At 39.2% G+C, this 20,243-nt stretch overlaps 1 protein-coding gene across 1 annotated transcript; it reads left to right on the top strand.

The window, feature by feature from the left end:
* Positions 1-7,319: 7,319 nt before the first annotated feature.
* On the top strand, positions 7,320-16,345 carry LOC135475313 (uncharacterized). The gene is made up of 5 exons (XM_064755165.1): positions 7,320-7,804; positions 10,993-11,103; positions 11,637-11,774; positions 12,506-12,615; positions 14,113-16,345. The coding sequence occupies exons 1-5, from the start codon at positions 7,573-7,575 to the stop codon at positions 14,440-14,442; spliced, it is 921 nt and encodes a 306-aa protein (XP_064611235.1). The 5' UTR covers positions 7,320-7,572; the 3' UTR covers positions 14,443-16,345.
* The last annotated feature ends 3,898 nt before the right edge of the window (positions 16,346-20,243 follow it).

The raw sequence follows: 20,243 nt of genomic DNA, 5'->3' as shown, positions 1-20,243 counted from the left end.
CGTACGAGAGTCTTTGAAAATAAATGTACATTTACTCACCGGAAACGGTTGTGGGCGTTAGTAGAAGTTTTCGTTAAAGGTTCCAACATTTGATTTGTTATATAAGGTAAAAGGGTTAGTTAAAAACTAATCTTCTTGTCATTGTTGGGAAGAAATACACAATTAGAGCACGTTCAGTTTAGTTATTGCATCACATTTTGCAGAAGATATATGTTTTCGTTCTGTCCATGGATGCAGAGAATACAAATTCGGTCACAGGACTAGTGTGTGACATGCTTCAAAGCTACCAATTACACAAATTAAGATTATGATATTTGAATCGGCCTGCTTTTGTATTTTGGGCATAAAAATGAAACGTTGATTATCGGTGGCAGGATGCAACACAAATGTTAAGGAATGCAATGATAAGGTTACATGCTACTGGCCTAGGTTCCCGTTCAATAAGACCTTATACCACAGGCGTGGTAATAACTATATTTGGCACTTGAAGCCGTGGGATGCCCACTTTGACAAAATGCAGCTTTGCAAGACTGTTGAAGACGAAAAGGAGAGAAGTCATTGGTTCCTGCAGCACTTTTTATGGCAATTTGAAAAGCAATTCCATTGAGGAAAATGATTCCGTAAAGGATTCCCGGATCAGATTTTTTACACAGTCTTTGTCGTACAACGCGCTGTATCTTTTGGAAAAGGTTGATCCAAAGTGAGGTTGCCTAGCAATCACGGTCAGAAAGACGTTAGCAACACATAAAGCTTGAACAATGACAACGAGTACATACAACACTATTTAATACACATGATAATATAGCTTTAAATCATTTCCTCTATCGTTTTATACAAACTGTTCTTTGAGGTTGTTTTTATAGGCAAAGTTGGAAATATTTGGCGTTTGCTGTCCTTGAATTCTCATTAACCCTCATACGCAGGACAGATTCAACTCGTCCTAAATAGGTTCAGATTATTCATGAATAAGATGGTAGTGGGGCATGGCTTCAAATAATAGTTCAATGCTGCTTTCACTTCAATTCTTAACAAATTTTGTTTTAATTTATTGTAACATATTTGTTGTTGGGGTCATAGCGTCTGTAAAAGGCGTGACTTATGGTAATGGTTTTCATTGGAATTTTATCTACATTTGTGACGATCTATTAACTTGACTATGGAATGGCGTGTTAAACTTTTACTCTAACTTGTAGACCGCTTTAAATCTCACGTACTTCACTTCATCCTTTCTGTTTGACGACGCTGAATTCCACATGCTGTTTGAAGGATCTAAAGTTGTTGACAAGCTTAGGCGTTCGGCCAGAATATTTCTCCGGAACATGTCGACTTTCAGGATGAGTATATGTCTTTAGGGATTTGAGACTCAAGACCATACCAAGCACAAAGCTCCGTGTTTTCGTCTCTATTACATTACGATTTGGGACCGGGCTTGGTCTGGTGTGGTATTTGTATCAGTTAGACTAATCATAAACACGCGTCAGTTCAGACGAAAGGTCACTAGCTCAACAATATTGACAATAACCCACTTATGGAGTCATTCGGCTATTTTTGTCAGACCCGTCAAATTCTGTTGCTATTCTTGGACTTATACTGCGACAAAACACCGAAGATCGAATCCTAATACAACCTGGAATTAATCATTCAGAAAATATCAGAAATGCATTGGTGTTTGAAGGGGCGTATATCGAACAGCTCAGGATATACAGAAATAGCGTAAATCCGCAAAATGAGATTTTTTTTCTTCTTAGAACACCGGGTGATAAATGCAGCAACTGTTAAAATTTGACATACTAAAAACTACCTCATTGCAGCCCGTTCTTGCTGCACATGGAAGGTTGGATCATTGAGCGTCACTGCATACGGAATCAGTCAAGAAGTGGGGCGTTTCAGACCAACGTTTGCCATCTATCAGGAGAGCTGGTGTGCAAAGCAAAAAAACAGGCGTCAGTATAGCAAGTGGCCAGAATATTTACACAAATCATTTTAGCATAAAAGGGGGAGTCCTGGAGCGGGATTCAGCAGCCTAGAATAGTGCCTATGAGACTACATGCTTGTACGGTTGAAAATGCAGTGTTCCGAACGGTTGAAAACACCGAGGTGTTAACGTGCTAAATGCAAGGTGGATAGATGCAAATAGCGGCAAACAATGGCGATGTCACAATAGCATTAGAATGAGATGAGATGAGTTTTATGGAAGTTACTTTCTGTATATTACTGGGTAGCAAAGTCTCGGTGTAGGCTTAATTATTCAAACCGGTCTCATAAGATTTTGATAAGTATTACCTCTACTTTTAAGAAGCTAACATTGATAAAACTTTAAGCTCTAACATTGCTCATAGTTTAGCAAAGTAAATACAATTAACATAAGGATATAATGACAACCAGCAAGGTAATCCACGTCTGTCTATAAACTGCTTGATAACGATAGTTTTTTTTTTACTTTTTTTTGTTTGATTGAAGGATCTAATGATAAATGTATAACTGGCCCAAATTACTCAGCGTTTAATGAATTATAAGAAATTAATACTCTAGTACATCTTGAATTGTTGTGTAAATGGGGGGTTTGACCTGTTGAATGTGTGAAGAATATGTATGTATTCAGGATCGTAATGGCAGAATGTGCCGAAACTGTGCAAGACGGCATGTCTGTAGAAAAAATAAGGTAACAGAGTGCATTTCAACTTTCTTAGTCTGGCTGCAATGATCGTGTTTTTTGCGTTTCATTTCTGGCCACCGTCCGTCATTTGCGAGTGTCATCAATGGCAGTTAATCTTCAAGCTTTACTACTCAAGCCAGTCTGACAAGGCTAGCGACAATGCACATGCGTTCATGAATTGCAAGAGATCCGATGTGAACGTATGAGTACGGCGAGTCGCTCTATTAATTGAAGATGTAAATAGTTGAAAACACTACAAGGTCATGTCGATTTGAATTTCACACCTATAGGAGGTTAAGTCGATTCATCATAGGTTTGACGATTGGGCGTATAGATGTCAGTTCCAGGTAGGGTTACGCTTAATTATGCTACCTGGGTGGTCATCGTGATGACATTTTCTACACGTTATAGGTGATAAGAACTGTCTGGCCCTTAAAAGTATGCAGATTACAGGTAGAAGCGACAAATTCACCGAAAATGCGCCTGCTGTAGAATGGTAGAAACCCCCAATGACAGATGGGAAAGTATAGTACTCGGACTGTCAGTTAAATAGTATTTGGATATGTCATAGTCGTCATATTCATGGCTGCTCAATACTCCTTAACCAATCATCAACGTACTTGGGCTTGGGAAAGTACTGCGCCTAATACCGTGGCTACATCATCTGTAAGGTTTCGCCAATGATGTGCGAAGTCGTGCCATCTGATCGTGAATGTATGAATTGTCTGTCATCAACCATCAAGGTGACAAGACCCTGCTCAATTAGAAAGATGAGACCGATGTAAAATATTAAGGCTTACAGATCAGCGAAGGCAGCATAGATTAGAATTCTAGGGGATGAATGCACTTGATCAAACATGTACATACATATATATCACAGTCAGGAGCCTATCCTCATTGCGGTCGCTGAGCATTATGTCTGCACGTATATGTTTGACATCAACCTGCGGATGGTCATGTGTTTTCCCAGGGCTATGCCCAGTTTTCTCCCACCTTTACCGATTGCAAAGGGCTGATGTACAAAACTAGTGAACGGCAAATTTGCGGAGATCATGAACGGCTGTATTACGTACGGAGATCATGAATGTCAGATTTGCAGAGGCTTTGAATGGCTGTATTGTTAGGAGGTTGTGAAGGTTCAATGTACATACGTCATAAATGGTAGATGTGTGCAGGCTGTGAATGGCTGTATTGTAAGGAGGTTGTGAAGGTTCAATGTACATAGGTCATAAATGGTAGATGTGTGCAGGCTGTGAATAGCTGTATTGTAAGGAGGTTGTGAAGGTTCAATGTACATACGTCATAAATGGTAGATGTCGGAGGCTGTGAATGGCTGTAGCGTAAGGAGGTTGTAAAGGATCAATGTACACAGGTCGTAAATGGTAGATGTGCGGAGGCTGTGAATAGCTGTTATGTAAGGAGGTTGTGAGGGTTCAATGTACGGAGGTCATGAATGGTAGATGTGTGGAGGCTGTAAATAGCTGTAGCGTAAGGAGGTTGTGAAGGTTCAATGTACATTGGTCATGAATGGTAGATGTGCGAAGGCTGTGAATGGCTGTATTGTAAAGAGGTTGTGAAGGTTCAATGTACGGAGTTCATGAATGGTAGATCTGGGGAGGCTGTGAATGGCTGTAGCGTAAGGAGGTTGTAAAGGTTCAATGAGTGAGTGAGTGAGTGCTTGGGGTTTAACGTCGCACTCAACAATTTTTCAGTCATATGACGACGAAGAAATCCTTAGGGTGCATGTACGTGTAATGTGCCTCCTTGTTGCAGGACGGATTTCCACCGCTCTTTTATTTAGTGCTGCTTCACTGAGACGACTTACCGAAGGCAAGTAAGTCGCCTCGCCCGAGCCATTATACTGATACGGATCAACCAGTTGTTGCACGAGGAAGTTACAACTTCCTCTTTTAAAGTCTTAGGTGTGACTCGATCAAGGATTGATCCTGAATCTACCGGCCCCAAAGCGGACGCTCTACCAAAGGTGTCAATGTACGGAGATCATGAATGGCAGATGTGTGGAGGTTGTAAATGGCTTTAGCGTAAGGCGGTTGTGAAGGTTCAATGTATGGAGGCTAGGAAGGGCCTCCAAGTTTTATGTTCCATGGATGTTATGAACGACTAGTGTACGAATGTGGTGATAGCAAGATGTGTGTGAAAAAATGAATGTAAGGATGTTATGAACACCTGAATGTACCAGGACTGAATGGTTTCATATAGACACGAATGAATGGTTTCGTGATGAAAGAATTATAATGTCTGTGAAGGCAAGACGCAGCTGTTGTGATCGTTGGGTTGAAACACAGGCGTACATCATGGTAAAATAAATCGATCGAAGTTTTCTAGGATGAAGCGCCTCCGTTCTTTGACAGTCAAGTGGCGAAAAGAAGAAAGATATCTGTAACAGATGGCCAATACAGGCAATTTTAGTTATTTACTTCATTGTTTATTTATTTCATGTTTTATGTTGCACTGAAGTGTATTTCACTTTATGCGACTGCGACCAGCATTATGGTTGGAGCAAACCGGCCCGGGCCCAGTGTCGTGCTAACAAAGTAGTCTCCCCTTACAGCTGGCGCTTTCATTGAGCGTTCATAATTCTCTGCAGTAAATTTCGTCAATTTGGTCGAAATCTCACAATAGCTCACTGACAGAAAATGGAAGTTGACATAATGTTTAAAGTTAAATGTTTTCCAACAAAACGTACATTATAGTGAGATAAATGTATAAATGAAGATAAAATGTTTTGCAGGGTGAAAGAAATAAGTGTGTTGGAGTCAAGTGGTAAAAAAGAGCAATTTTTTAAATTCACAATCTAGTTCAGATATCGTTCAGATTTTAGTGCTTTCCAATATTATGGGGAATTTTGTGTTTTCTCACAAAGATTACGTGGTTTACATTCGCCTCTATACGTCATACAGGTCAGAGGTTACATGTGTTAGTCCTTTCACCTCCAGTATAGCATTATATCTATTTAAAGCGGTAAACCCAGCTCTTCAAATTGGCAGTGTTCATTACTGCGTGAACGTGTTGAACACGCACATGAGTATATTTGTTCTAAATTATTCAAACGCCCAGTTCTATGTAATGAATGGTGAGGAGCAATCTTTCCCAAGACAGAACTCTTGAGTCACCGACCTGACTCGTGTCACAATTCTGGGTGAGGCTGACTAACCCCTTTAGATCAGGACGCCAATGATTTATCCCAGACTTCACCAGGATACACTTTATAATCGTCTGACTTAGACCTACGCTCATATAACACATGAGTAGGATATTATACCAGCGTAACTGATGTGACCAAAGGAACAAACATGGATTCCATACCCAGTATTTAAAGTTTATTTCACCTTTCTTGTTACTGCGTGCATGCAATATAGGTATTCTGTATTTATTCCATTAGCTGTATTGTGCGCACATTTTGCAGGCGTCTGATTTCGAAAAGAAACATTTAGTAACACTCAATACAATAAACAAACGCGCATGTATGTGGACAAATGTAAAAGAATAATGACACTTGATATTCCCATTTTAATCAATATTTCCAAGATACCATATTTTTTCATCAATCCTTTATTCACTATTTTTTCGTGTGTCTGTTACTGAGCTTGTTGCAGTGTTTAAAACTGTATGATATGCTCTTCCATCTTATTTTTGCAGATATAATGCAATCTGTATCACCTCACACTCGGGCACACTGTGCACGTATCTACAACGTTACGATACATGCTTTGTATCACATGTGACTGTATTTACCGTTTCCTGTCTGTCTGTGTGTTATTATTGGCATTGTCTACAGTTGTCCTCTAAAACATGTACATCCCGCCTACATCATGTATGATGTAACCGTCAACTCCCAGCATTCCGTGTCAACCATTATTCGGTATTTAACAAACCCTCCTATATAACAAGACTTAGAGCATAAACATTTCTCGTCATGGCACGACTGCATACAGCTTCATCAACGAGCCATACATATTCCACATGAAACTATGCCTAATAATATCATTATCTATGTTATGTAATTGTTCTATATTCGGCCAATGTGCTAAGTTCCTTTCCCGAGGTTTCATATTTCTTATCATTCGTGGTCAAAAACCCACGACTCTCTCTTCTTCGTGACAGTCGCACCTGTCTGTCTTTCTGTCAGTTTGTTCTGTCTATCAACTTTGGAGCACTTAATGTCAGGTTAAGGCTTCTTTTAAAACCTTAACATTGTAAATAGGTAAATACTAAGCCCTGGTTGTGACGCAACAGCGAGTGGCTGCGTGAATTTATAAGGATACATAATTAGAGCAACATTATCGCATGTAAACCGTGTGCAACATGTAGGCTTACTGCTGAGGGATTTTTATAGCACAGTATTCTGTCGTGTCCATGCCGCCTGTTTTACACTTAACAAGTACGGGACAGATAAAATGTTAGTTCTGCTTGGCTGCTCAGTTAATAACACCAGAGTTCAGGTACGGTAAGCCCAGCCAGCGGGATTGGGTAGTCTATTAACTGGGGACGGTACCCAGGTAGGCTCAAGTTTCCTACATACCTTACCTGACTGGCTGGCCTACTTGCCGCTGGAGTGACGGCGAATGGCCCGACTCCTATATTTAACATTCCACTCACCGAAAACCAACAAAATAATATCTCAGTTTTCTTGATACAAGGAGTTTTTAACGCTCCTTGGACGTGATTGCTCGAGAAAATACGAGAAGACTTTTTAACACTGAAAAGAGGGTGTGGCCATCCTGTGCTTATAGACTCAGGTGAGAGAGACTCTGACGGGTGGATTTACCAGCCTTACGGACATAGCAGGACATTAGCACGGCTTGGACACCTGTGGACAGTTGCAAACCATTTCCCGAAGGGTTAAGACGTTGGTGTGTTTCTCTGCGTTATCAGTGAGCTTCCCCAGCCTCACGATGACCAGGTGTTCGTCCGTCCTCGCCTGTGTGGCGAGTTTGCTTGGACCGTTTGTCTTGCTGTTCTACGCTCTGTCCTTCTCTACGGATTATTGGGTATCTTACACAGTGGATCGGACTCAACTGCCTAAAGATCTGAGAACTCAATCCCGTTCAGAGAAGAGCCTAAGGTTTTACCACTCACGAAACAGGGGGCTTTTCCGCGAGTGTGTTCAAGGCAACGAGACTGATTGTACGTATTGATGATCTTTATAACACCGAAAAGGCTAATGTATGTTATAAAGCCATAGGCCTATACGCGCTGAGCTAATAAAACACAGGCCACTGGGGTATGTTTACGAGATTTAGTAAACAGAGGTTGTGAGGACAGAAATCAAATAAGCGAAAACGCACCTCTTAAGGTTAACCACGATGTTATAGGGTTGATATACGCTGGATACATTATGATGTTATACAGAACGAGTTTACCATGCCAGCCCCGCTGTGCGCTGTATTCACACTTATGTAAACGTTAACCTATTAATATTTCAAAACGTCACGCAAAACGACCACAACGTGCTCAAGCCTTCATCTAATGCTAATTGATGAAACGAGTAAAAGATTGTATAAGATAATTTTAACACGGAAAACAGGTATTTTAAAATAATCTTCGACGTATGTGGTTGCTCCTATTGAGACACATGTAGGCATTTGAGTGATGTTTACAATTGTGTGGTATTACATTATTGTTGTCTTGTTCTAAGCGGTTCGTAACTTTTTTTATAAAGTATACAGACACTGTTTATTTTCAAAAACTTAGATACTGTATACGTGCAGCTTAAGCCACCAAAAGAAAGTTACTCATCGTGTGTTCAGATTAACGTCCAGCCCAAATCCAAATATATTTCTTTCTCTGTGTATTGCTCTATTTCTGATACAGAAAAATCATATAAAAGTGTTTTCAACTTGAGAATTAGTATCTTCACAACACGTACTACACGCAACGCTTGAAGTATGACGGTATTAAAATGTTCAGCTTTACTTTTATAAGTTGGGTCGACAGATCCACAGAGATTAAGGTTCTGGGAGTTCACCAGTAACTTGCCAAAAGCCTGTGGTTTACTCCTGATCTTTATGTTATCCATAAGCTGGTCGCTGTTGTATAAGTGAAAAATTCTTGATTATGGTTTTAAACAACGAACAATGAAAAAGCAGGAATTCACATATTGTGAATCTTTGCACCGCCTTCTCATAGCTATGGTACTTTCTAGTTGCCACGTGTTATTTTTGTGTGTGCTACCACACATGGCACTGTGCACGATATGAAGACTGATTGTAGAATGTTATAACTTTTCCATATTTGTCGTCTTGGTTTGATTGAGTACTCAGGGAAACAGAATAGGAAGAAAAAAAATGTAATGCGTGTTTTCGTAGGCTTGCTTTTCAGTAGAACACGTGATCAGTATAGTTGGCTTATTACAAAAAAATACGATTTGCTCAAGGCTCTCTAGAAGGTGTTTGTTCTTTGAAACACCTCGTGTTTTGTGATATAACCTTATGTACACCCAAATAAACATTCTGCTGTTATGAAAATCAAGTGGTTAGCGATTTGTTTAAACCCAGTCTTTGCTCTGGCTCCCTTTGTAATCTGTATAGCTCTGGCTCCCTTGTACTCTGTATAGTTCTGGCTCCCTTTGTACTCTGTATAGTTCTGGCTCCCTTTGTAATCTGTATAGCTCTGGTACACTTTGTACTCTGTATAGCTCTGGCTCCCTTTGTAATCTGTATAGCTCTGGCTCCCTTTGTAACCTGTGTAGCTCTGGCTCCCTTTGTAATCTGTATAGCTCTGGTTCCCTCTGTACTCTGTATAGCTCTGGCTCCCTTTGTAATCTGTATAGCTCTGGCTCCCTTTGTAATCTGTATAGCTCTGGCTCTCTTTGTACTCTATATAGTTCTGGCTCCCTTTGTACTCTGTATAGCTCTGGCTCCCTTTGTAATCTGTATAGCTCTGGCTCCCTTTGTAATCTGTATTGCTCTGGCTCCCTTTGTACTCTGTATAGTTCTGGCTCCCTTTGTACTCTGTATAGCTCTGGCTCCCTTTGTAATCTGTATAGTTCTGGCACACTTTGTACTCTGTATAGTTCTGGCACACTTTGTAATCTGTATAGCTCTGGCTCCCTTTGTAATCTGTATAGCTCTGGCTCCCTTTGTACTCTGTATAGTTCTGGCTCCTTTTGTAATCTGTATAGTTCTGGCTCCCATTGTAATCTGTATAGCTCTGGCTCCCTTTGTAATCTGTATAGCTCTGGCTCCCTTTGTAACCTGTGTAGCTCTGGCTCCCTTTGTAATCTGTATAGCTCTGGTTCCCTCTGTACTCTGTATAGCTCTGGCTCCCTTTGTAATCTGTATAGCTCTGGCTCCCTTTGTAATCTGTATAGCTCTGGCTCCCTTTGTACTCTGTATAGCTCTGGTTCCCTCTGTACTCTGTATAGCTCTGGCTCCCTTTGTAATCTGTATAGCTCTGGCTCCCTTTGTAATCTGTATAACTCTGGCTCCTGTTGTACTCTGTATAGCTCTGGCTCCCTTTGTAATCTGTATAGCTTTGACTCATATGGATATCCAGTTTTGCTTGCCTTTGTATTCTGCTATACGTGTATTCCTGAACACCGCGTTGTCTCAGTGACTAACAGTGAGCGTCTTGGAATGAATACTTGAAGTATGTGGGATGTTTGGACAATTGCAGACCTTGGGCAGTGTATTGTTGGTTGTCCATTACTGTACTTTGGTAGATCAGAGAGGTAAAACACAGACGCTAACCGGCCCACTTTGTCTTCTCTCCCAGATCAGGTTGTGTTTGCTAAGCTTTATGAGCAGAGGTAAAAATATAACCCCCACAGGAACTACCTTAATTCTTCTAATTTTTAGGACATCTTCATGAGGTCTGCGGTTTTTAGCCAGTACTCATGGAATTGTAACAGTAATACACAGTATCACTTTTATCACATTTGTTAGCCCATCTACTTTACCTTTCCGAAAAAAAAGAGGCCAAAAAATGTAATTTTTATCTTGCATAATATCTGTCCTTAAAATAAGTAGAATTACAGTGAGTCGTGTTTATGAAAGAATTTGTTGAAATGCTATTCAGCTAAACGGTTGCTATTCCTCGAAGGTGGCATCTGGTCAAGCCGTGATCAAACTATGTTTTCAGGCGCAGAGTAAATGCCTCGAACCAGACAGTATAGTGTAGCTGAGGGTTCGTTTTATTTTCCTTTTTTCGCCAGTTATATTGTGGTGATTATTACACATTAATTATAACTGGTGTTAGTAGTTGTAATAATATTGGGGAGTGGTGAAGGTGAAATCATCTATTTAGAGCTATTCGTCTATTCCTATTCATTTCTTTTATCATAAATTAAGATTCTTCTTCTTCTCTCATTCCAGTTGTGGACGACAACAGTGGTTCCTTAGACATCAATTGTTTCAACGTCAATTACGAACCGGAGATAAAAACTGTCAGTGACAGGTACAGTGGCCAGTATTGGGCTAGACTACGTAAGTAGTAGAGTCTGTGCATGTATATACCATAGTTTGTACTGACCTTTGCAGTTTTCTCATTTTAAATGTAATTTTCAAATTGAATTTTTTTAGGTATTTCAGTTTACGGATTTTTATGACCTTTTTTTTCCTACATGTAAACATGTGTTAAAGCTGATCACGATACATATTTGAGTGTAGAGCAGACTTAATATATTACAATATTAAGTGCGTATTCTTTTTATGTCTGTACGTAACGTATGTAACCGCAGGCGATTGCTTTTTCTTCGGTTTGGTTATATGGTTATGGTACATCTAGAATGTAAATGATTTTCATTTCACATGGATGAGATTATATGTTACTGAGAATGGTTCCTGGGGTAACGCGGAATATTTTCATGTACGTGGTTGTGTGTATATATACATATGTAAGTATATAGCTAAGGCCCCTAAGGCCATATGCACTAGTACGGCTTTAGCCACAGTATATACATGTACGCCACATGAGATATGCTCAGATGTGCATCGTTTGATTATACTTTGGTTTTCAGATTTATTGCGATGTCACTTGGCTTTCTTGGCCATAGGGCTGGTAACATATACTGTTGCCTTTGTTGTTGGAATGGTCATCTGTTGTAAGCGACATCCCGGTTTTCTTAAAGCCGCCGGTCTTTTCGCATTCACGTCAGGTAAATAAAAAAACTTTTTCTTCATTGGATTCAAACAATATGCAGTTTCAATGTTTTGAAACTCGTGCCTTTAAGGGAGGAATCTAAATAACCTTGGTTTGCTAGGTTTAAGCCGCATGCACCACAACAAACTGGTCCTATTGTTGACAGGTTTCTATACATTGGTCAGGCAGGGAGCATGTTTCATTAATTAGTATGCTGGTACGCTAGTGTCTTTGCCCACATGTTATCTGACATGTGACTTCGGATGAAAAATCAGCAAATTGTATTTATATATTTTTGTGCTTTATATTTTTTTCATATTTAAAGTAAAGATAAAGGCAGTCAAATCTATAAAAGTTTCACTTATTAAACGAAGATAAGAACTTTTCTTGAAAGGTTTGGATTCGTGTGAACCTTTATAATATATTCGGCCTGTGTTCACGCTCTGATTGTGCCCATCTGCTTGTTCATACTAATGTATAGAGACAAACAATTGCAACTCGATTTTTTTTTGTAGACTTGTATAATGTCGTAATACATTGCGTATTTAGGTTTTCTTACCTGGTCTGTGCAGATCTGCTTGCACTTCCCGTGTACAACGCAAACAAACGTTATTTGGGTGACACCCACTTTTACAAGTGGGGATTCGCTTTCACATGTTCAGTGAATGGTTTATGTCGTTCCATACAAGGGTACATAAGACATTGTCTATAAATGTACACAGTATATGTCAATGTAACTCTTTGCAGCATTTTCCACGGCTGCTGCTATAGCCTTCTTCCATGGCGCTGAGTACATAGAGAGGAACACGATCACAGATCGCTCTGACGGTGAACAGTTCTACCAGAATTGGCCAAAGGTGAGTTTAGGAATGTGTACATGACTAGCTTTTTTGCCCTACCTATCAGCTATTATACTGCATCGTGTCGTACCTGTGCTACTCTCATACTTCATCCGACTATCCGCAGACTCTTATATTACTTCGTGTGCCATTTACAGCCTCTTATACCACAGCGCCTCCTAGCTACAGCCTCTTATATTACATCTTGTCCCATTTACAACCTTTGATATTATATCGTGTCCTATCTACAGCCCCTTGCTTTTATAAAAAGATCTCCTAATTACACCCTCTTATATTACATCGTTCCTTATTTATAACCTCATGCATTGCATCGTGTCCTATCTACAGCCTCTTATAATACATCTCGTCCTAAGTACGGCCCCTTGCATTGCGACGTGTCCTATCTACAGCCTCATATTACATCGTTTGTGCTGTCCACAGCCTCTTATATTACATCGTGTCCTATAGACAGGCCCAGCAGGCTCACCGAGTTAGAGCCATGTTCTCGCCAGAGCGTACCGGCCTCTGAACAATGGGGCCGCAGGCACGACCCCAGACATGACCCAAGCTATCACTGGTTCGGCAGCGGCTTTAAATCAGGGGGTTTATCATGGAAATGGTGGCGTACTCCATGAACTCAGGTTTCCAGATCTGTTAATTTTAGTTCATTGTTAATTAACAGAGAGTCTGTTGTTTGAGTGATGCTATAATGTATTCATATCATATAATGTTGTCATATCATAAAATTTTGTCATATTCGACATAATATCATGTTAGTCTAATAGAGCATGTCGATTTAATACAATATTTGTGCTATATTTAACAGAATAACCTGGTACAATAACAGAAATACATTTCAGCATCACTCGGACAACAGAATTTCTGTTAAATTTAACAGATTATTTTCCACTCACAGTCCACTCCTAAACTTGACCTCTGTTGTAGCAGAGAAATTCTTCAGGCGCGGCGTTAAACAAACATCAGTGGGCTAAATAAATAAGAAGGCCTTTTCTGTATTAAGTATCACAGGCAAGAGAACTACCATCATATAGAAACTCATGAGAAACGTCTTAAACATCCTTATAGGTATGTTCTTAGAAAGCCTAAACTGTTCTTTAGAATGCACTGGTGAGCAATTTTGAGGTCATGGAAGGCCATGTACAAGTATACAATTTGTGATAGTTAATGAGTGCATTTTTTGGGTTACGTGGCAATATAGCCATTTCGCAATATGATGGATCCATGGACTATGATTTTAACATGATTAAAGCACTAGTGTGTATATTTAGAATTAGTGAAGTGTTTTGTTCAGATGTCCTTTATCACTGAGGACAGGACATTTAATACGTTGTAAAATGAATGGGTTTAGATGAATGGCCAAAGCTATTTGGGAATTTACAGACCATTTTTCAGAACTCACAACGAAAACAAAAATTCGTATATGGTCTGTATTAGTGTCTATTGTTAGCACTAAGACTACGTGTAGGCTACATGAATGTGACCATTGTGCTGTAGGAATTGAAAGACGCGTCCAGCAGACGTTACGACTGGTCTTACATTCTGGGCTGGACCGGCATGATTTTAGCGGCCATATGTGCAGTCTGCTACATTATTGCCGCATGGATGCTGAAAAGTGAACAGAAAATGGAGGACTCTGATGAAATCCTCAAACACCGGTATTCTGGCGGACCCATGTTAATTCAGGACCCGGGCTATGTGGAGGACCCGTACTATAACAAGATGTTTTACCAACATGCTCGTCCCGCGGCGGCCTACCCCTACATCGTGGAGATGTCCAACCGGCCAGCAGTGGCCTACGGTGAACACCACTGGCAATGGCAGTAATAGAAGGTACCCCATACCACATGACACTCTTTTGTGGAATTCAAGCAACAAGTCCAAGGAAGAGATCACACATCCAGTGATTAAACAGGGTTGCCAAGATCCTGGTTGGACATGTTTCGTCGTAAGGTCCTATTATTTTTAGAGTTTACTTCTCGTACGGGATTTAATCTACAATTTACCCCTAAACATTAGGAACAAAAATGCAGGCATGCACAGTTTCAAGGAATCCTTCTTGTATGGAAAGCAACGGTCGTTATGGTTACAGCTTAGGGGAAGTCAACAGTACTTATATACATATACTAACACAGATAACAGGTGTATTACAGAAATCCGACAAGTTGAGTAGAGCAGCTCGATTACATAGTTAACGTTAACAAAGGGAGCACCATGAGAGGGAAGATTTGCGCTTCTGTTTTTTCTGAATATCGGGACGTCATGATTTCATATAACGTATATGTACAAGTATAATTATCACTGCACGACAGGACTTTGGCATTCAGGTTTCTCCGTTGTAACAGATGACTATAGCTATATACGTTATTTGGTTACGCGTTTAATCTCATCTTCTCGTTGGTCTCTAGCTGCGATATTAGTAGTGTGTTCTATTTTACTACGCTTATGATTTTGCTGTCTTTGTCTCAAGAAGGAAACTAAATCATGCAATAAGTTTCCAAAACACACATTCCGATACTATACTTGTAATCCACGATAAGCTAACTTTGGCATTTATAACTTTTCGTATTTAACTTAGTTAGCGACTTGCATATATATCACGTGCTGTCAGGAGTAACGTATATGTGCTTTTCGGTTAACGTTACATTTTTGGTGTTGTATTATATTGTACGAGTGTACGACTTGACTTATCATTGGGTTATTCCGCAAACAGTTATTCAACGTAAACTGTGACTGTTGTTTTAGCGTTGTCCATATATTAGCTAATTTGTGAAAAAATGGTGAACTCTTTTCATAGTCATGCCTGTAAACATTGTTGACATAGTTCCGAGTGCGAAGTTCAGATGCGCAGTTTTCCAACACCCAAGGAGATCGTAAAATATTAACCTAGGACAACGCAGTTAGGGTAATATATTTAAAGGGTAGTTTTAGTAAATTTACCATGTATATTGATAACTGTAGCTAATGGTAGCTGTGTGTATATGAACTTATATATTCTTACCGTCCTGGTGCTGTGTTTATGTATCTTTGAAGGCCGTTCAAGTGTTAGTAGCAAGTCTGTTCTGCCAATAGCGCTATTTCACGATTTTAAGCCCACCATTCTCAATCTGTGTAATTTGATGTCGGTCTACGGCATAACTCAATGAGTTGCTGCCCTAGTTAGTTAGTGCTAACTTAATTTACAATTTTCTGTGTCTTGTTTATGCGATCCTATATAAAGTTTCTGTCACGTCTATGTAACAATAACTGTTAATTATCTGACTGGACAACACACAATGAGAAGAAATGATATCTGCGTGAGCTCCCCAGAAATTTTTACGGAATATAATATACCGTATGTTTTACTGTTAGCCATACTCCCGAGATATTGACTGAATAGCACCGATGCTTTTATTTTAACAACTCACCTTAAGTTTAAACGGAACTCAATGTCAAACTTTTCATATGCATTATGAAAGTCCACCTTACCTGTACATATCATTACGTATAGACATGTATAACTGTTTTGCAAGCGTACTATATTTTTGTGATGTTATCTTTAATAGCCAGATATTAATATTTCGAGTGCTACCTTTATAACTGACTTCCATGTCATATATTTAAGATTTACATGATACATATAGAGAGAGATAGAACAATAAAGTGCTGCCTATATTTAAGAATTTATCTATGCAATTGAAATCTGTCTTCAAATGTTGATACCACTGAGAGCAATAAAGTTCAACTGTTTGATGCTATATGTATCTGTGTCTTTTGTAAGGCACATTCAAATGGTATTACTTCAATTTTACCGAGGTCACAATGGCAAAGAAAATAAATTATCAGATGAAGACCATTAATTAAACACTGTCCAGGAAAATAGCTTGATTTACCCAAAGGGTAGTGACGTCACAGCAATACCTTTGGTGTTTTGAATTGTTGGTCAAAATTGGTCGTTATTCGACTCACCATGGGTTTAAAAACAAATACAACACTAAAATGAAGTATATATCAGATGAAAGACCATTAAAAAATGTCCAGGAAAATATTTGGATTTATTTCTTTGAATTTTTGTAACCGAGTAAAATGGTTAAAAATCAGATTCTACGGAGGTCTATTGTGACCCATCATATCCATACTTTTTGCCTGACATAATTCGTTTCAAGGTCAAACTGGCGAATGCATTCATAGATCTACATGTACCTGTATATGCAATTTGAGTGATGAAATGTAGCAGTCTTATGTGTGTTAAGTAGCAAAAACCTTATGTGACGTCACTGATTTAAACGTGGTCAAAAAGGACACCATATAAGCTGATAATTTATATGCATTTTAGTCCGTCAGAAAAATTATTAAAAAAATAAGCCAAATTCTTTTCCTGGACACTGTTTAATCGTCTTTCATCTTATACATACTTCGTTTTGTGGTTTCTTTGCCTTCGCTTGCAGGGAAATACACAAGAGAGACATCCAGGTGCCACACTTAATGTAGGAAATAGAGCGATTCCCCAAAAGAATACCTGTGTGTGTGACATGAAACATTGTCAGCCGACTGAATGAGCAATATTGAAAGAGTGTCTTATCGTATTACCTGACAACGATAATTACCATATATGCCATATAAAACAATGAAAAAGACCTCAAGCGGAAAGTTGGTGTCTGCGAGGGTACTTCCTTGACTACACGACTGGCCAGCAGTAATGTGGAATGTATGTCCTCCTTCGTAACATGCAATTAACATAATACACAAGAATGAGGCGCTGCATGTATAAGACTGTGCAGTATCAATCGAACTCACGTGACTAGCATTTGCGACATTATATCCACAGTGTACACACATTTTCTTCCAGGAGAAAATGGCGTCAGATCGTGAGAACAATATACATGATTTCGAACCACTCATAAATTAAACGCTGTCACAATTATGACAATCCCAAGGCGTATATAAAAGAAGAGGAAGTGATTCAGAGGTGTGCATGTACAGGAAGTCCCAATCCAGATTCGCCAAGTATCTAGGTCGCTCGGATCTATGCACAGTATCTCCATAAAGTCTATACACTGGTATATATAACCTCTTGATACTTTGCTTTCATGGGCCGGCCATAAAGCCTCTACGCACGTTCGCCAGGAATTTTAAAAGTGTCGACTTGATGTTGAGCATAAACAGCCAAGTTTGTTACTGAAAATAAAGCTGATTACTCGGATTTCAGAATAATTCTTCAGCCGTCTGGCTAACTTTTGTAGTTATACATTTGGCCAAGTTAATTCGTAAATGTGTCTAAACAGGCTTCCCAAACCACAGTCGTCTGTTTTTGTCAAGTCAAACTGAACCATTAGTGGGCGACCATGGTAAGCTTAAACACTAACTTCTTAACTTACCGAAAATCAAATTATTTCCAGTTGCACTCGTAGGATCTTGTATACTTTAAACACTGAGGGTACCATGATACAATTAATGACTGTAACATCCAATGGTTTGAATATCTAGTGGATTAGTTCATGGGCTTTGGGACCATTAATTATGCTGTATTCAATATCCACGTGGTCACTTATATAGTCCCTCGGGAGACGTGGAACACTTTACTGGACATTCCTGCCATCACATGGCCTTAAAGCAGGATTACGTTGCACACATGGAGTAATAATTGATGAACGGTTCTCTGGATCTCGATCTTTCACGTCGTATATGTAATCTCGTGTTGTCCTTCACTCTTTGTGAGACGTCCAGGTTTAAGTGCTCTGAAATGTACAATTGAATCTGGTCGACACTTGGCTTTCCAGCAGAAAGTGAAAACTGTTTTATTGACATACATGGATAAATAAACATTGTTTGAATCGCTATGAAATCCCCATTTATGTAGAAATCCACCGTCATCTCCCGTCTTACAGACAAATTATTTATTAGGCATACCATTACCTATGGAAGTTTCAAGATCTTTACAAGCATCAGAATTATAGAAGGAAAGTTTATCACGAGCATTTCATATCTCGTTCGAAGAAGACAAACTGTACACATCAACGAGACATCAAAAATATGCCCTTGTGAATCTTTACTACAGATGTACATGTGTATATATATATATATATATATATATATATATATATATATATATATATATATATATATATATATATATAGCCATCATTACATGTTAACACATTCCCCCGGGCTGAGCCCGGTTTCCACCCACCATAATGCTGGCTGCCGTCGTGTAAGTGAAATATTCTTGAGTACGGTGTAAATCACCAATCAAATAAATAAATAAATCAATAGCATGTTAAAACATGGTTCGCCCATGGTGCAAACCGTTCGGCAAGCTGTAGATCGAGTTGAATATAAATCTAATGGCCGACAAAAAGAGCCCGTTATATATATAGAATTACGTCTATCGTCTGCTTTCAAACGTTTCCTTAAGTTATACACTCCGCGCTCATCTAAAGATAGGCCTGAATACTGTTTTTGCTTCTCCTTTGACATTAATAAGATACAAGGTAAAGCACGAAAGTTTACAGAAATTATTGTTTTGATATTTTACCAGGTTTACAAGACACATAGATGAAGTAACCAGGCAGCTCATTATGTCATACAAACCGACAATGAAATTGCCTTAAAATTTATTTCCGCGCTTCAAGTGTTATCTTCACACCAGCCAGGCTTAAGAGTATGGCGTAAGTAATCTTACCTGGGACCTGCTGGCTGTTCGAAAATTTCTTCCACGTAATTTCTTTCAAGCATTAATTTTTAGCGAACTTTTCAGCGTGGACGTCTGTGTGACGTTATGTCCCAGCTATTGTTTATTTCTTTTCGCCAGTGGCTTATATTTAAATGTCTGTAAAATTAAAATGACAAGTAAGAACACAAGCTCTACACATTGATACGTTGTACGCCTACATCATTGCAAGGGAAATGCAGTTAGAATACTTTTAATAATTCATAATGTTAAACTCCTTAAGCCTAGTTTCAACACCAAGAATTAATTGCCTCGGGTGACGTCATAATTATTCAAAAACAAGCGGCATGCTGGGCAATGGACGTGGAGAGTAATTTGTTTTACCATAGATGCACCAACATGCGGTTAGAACAAACTACACGTGGTACCACAGCCTGCACCACTGGCTCACCGATTAGACTACATTGTTTTTCTAACAGAACTTTCGAACACCCAACTTTAAAACCATACTGACATGATATACTACTAGACAAAACAAAATTTAGTTATAAGGTTATATTATATTGAAACGTACAAATGTCAAGTTCTTGAGCTTTGAGTTCTTGCCGTCGAAACCAAGCTTATGCAGTTTAACATTATGAACTAGAAAAGTGTTCTTACTTCATTTTCTGTGCAAGAATATGGACTTCCAACATTACATGTGTACCTTGTTACGTGTCGCTGACTAATCGCAGTTTTGATAGCGAGTACGACTGATTTTACAGACACATAGAAACAAACTATAGCTGAGCTAGAGTGATGTCGACAGCTTGTTGTCAACAATGCTGGAACTGAAACCTCACCCCTTGTATCCCAGTGATCGAACGACATGTAACCACTGCACCACGGTCTGCTCCCAATCGTCACACTGTCTTCACGTCGACAAAATTACCAAGGAATTAAGATGGTTGATATTTCAGTACTTTAGATTGTATAGCAT

The sequence above is a fragment of the Liolophura sinensis genome, chromosome 1 (assembly GCF_032854445.1).
Source record: "Liolophura sinensis isolate JHLJ2023 chromosome 1, CUHK_Ljap_v2, whole genome shotgun sequence".
Taxonomy (NCBI): domain Eukaryota; kingdom Metazoa; phylum Mollusca; class Polyplacophora; order Chitonida; family Chitonidae; genus Liolophura; species Liolophura sinensis.
Note: the sequence above shows the minus strand (reverse complement) of the source record. Positions and strands in the feature narration are given on the sequence as shown.

What these genes read in the sequence shown, in the direction of transcription:
- LOC135475313 (XM_064755165.1), top strand. Translation starts at nt 7,573, where the DNA reads ATGACCAGGTGTTCGTCCGTCCTCGCCTGTGTGGCGAGTTTGCTTGGA. An exon ending in TCAAGGCAACGAGACTGATT is followed by an intron (nt 7,805 to 10,992) that starts GTACGTATTGAT and finishes CTCTCATTCCAG; the next exon opens with TTGTGGACGACAACAGTGGT. An exon ending in TCTTTTCGCATTCACGTCAG is followed by an intron (nt 11,775 to 12,505) that starts GTAAATAAAAAA and finishes AACTCTTTGCAG; the next exon opens with CATTTTCCACGGCTGCTGCT.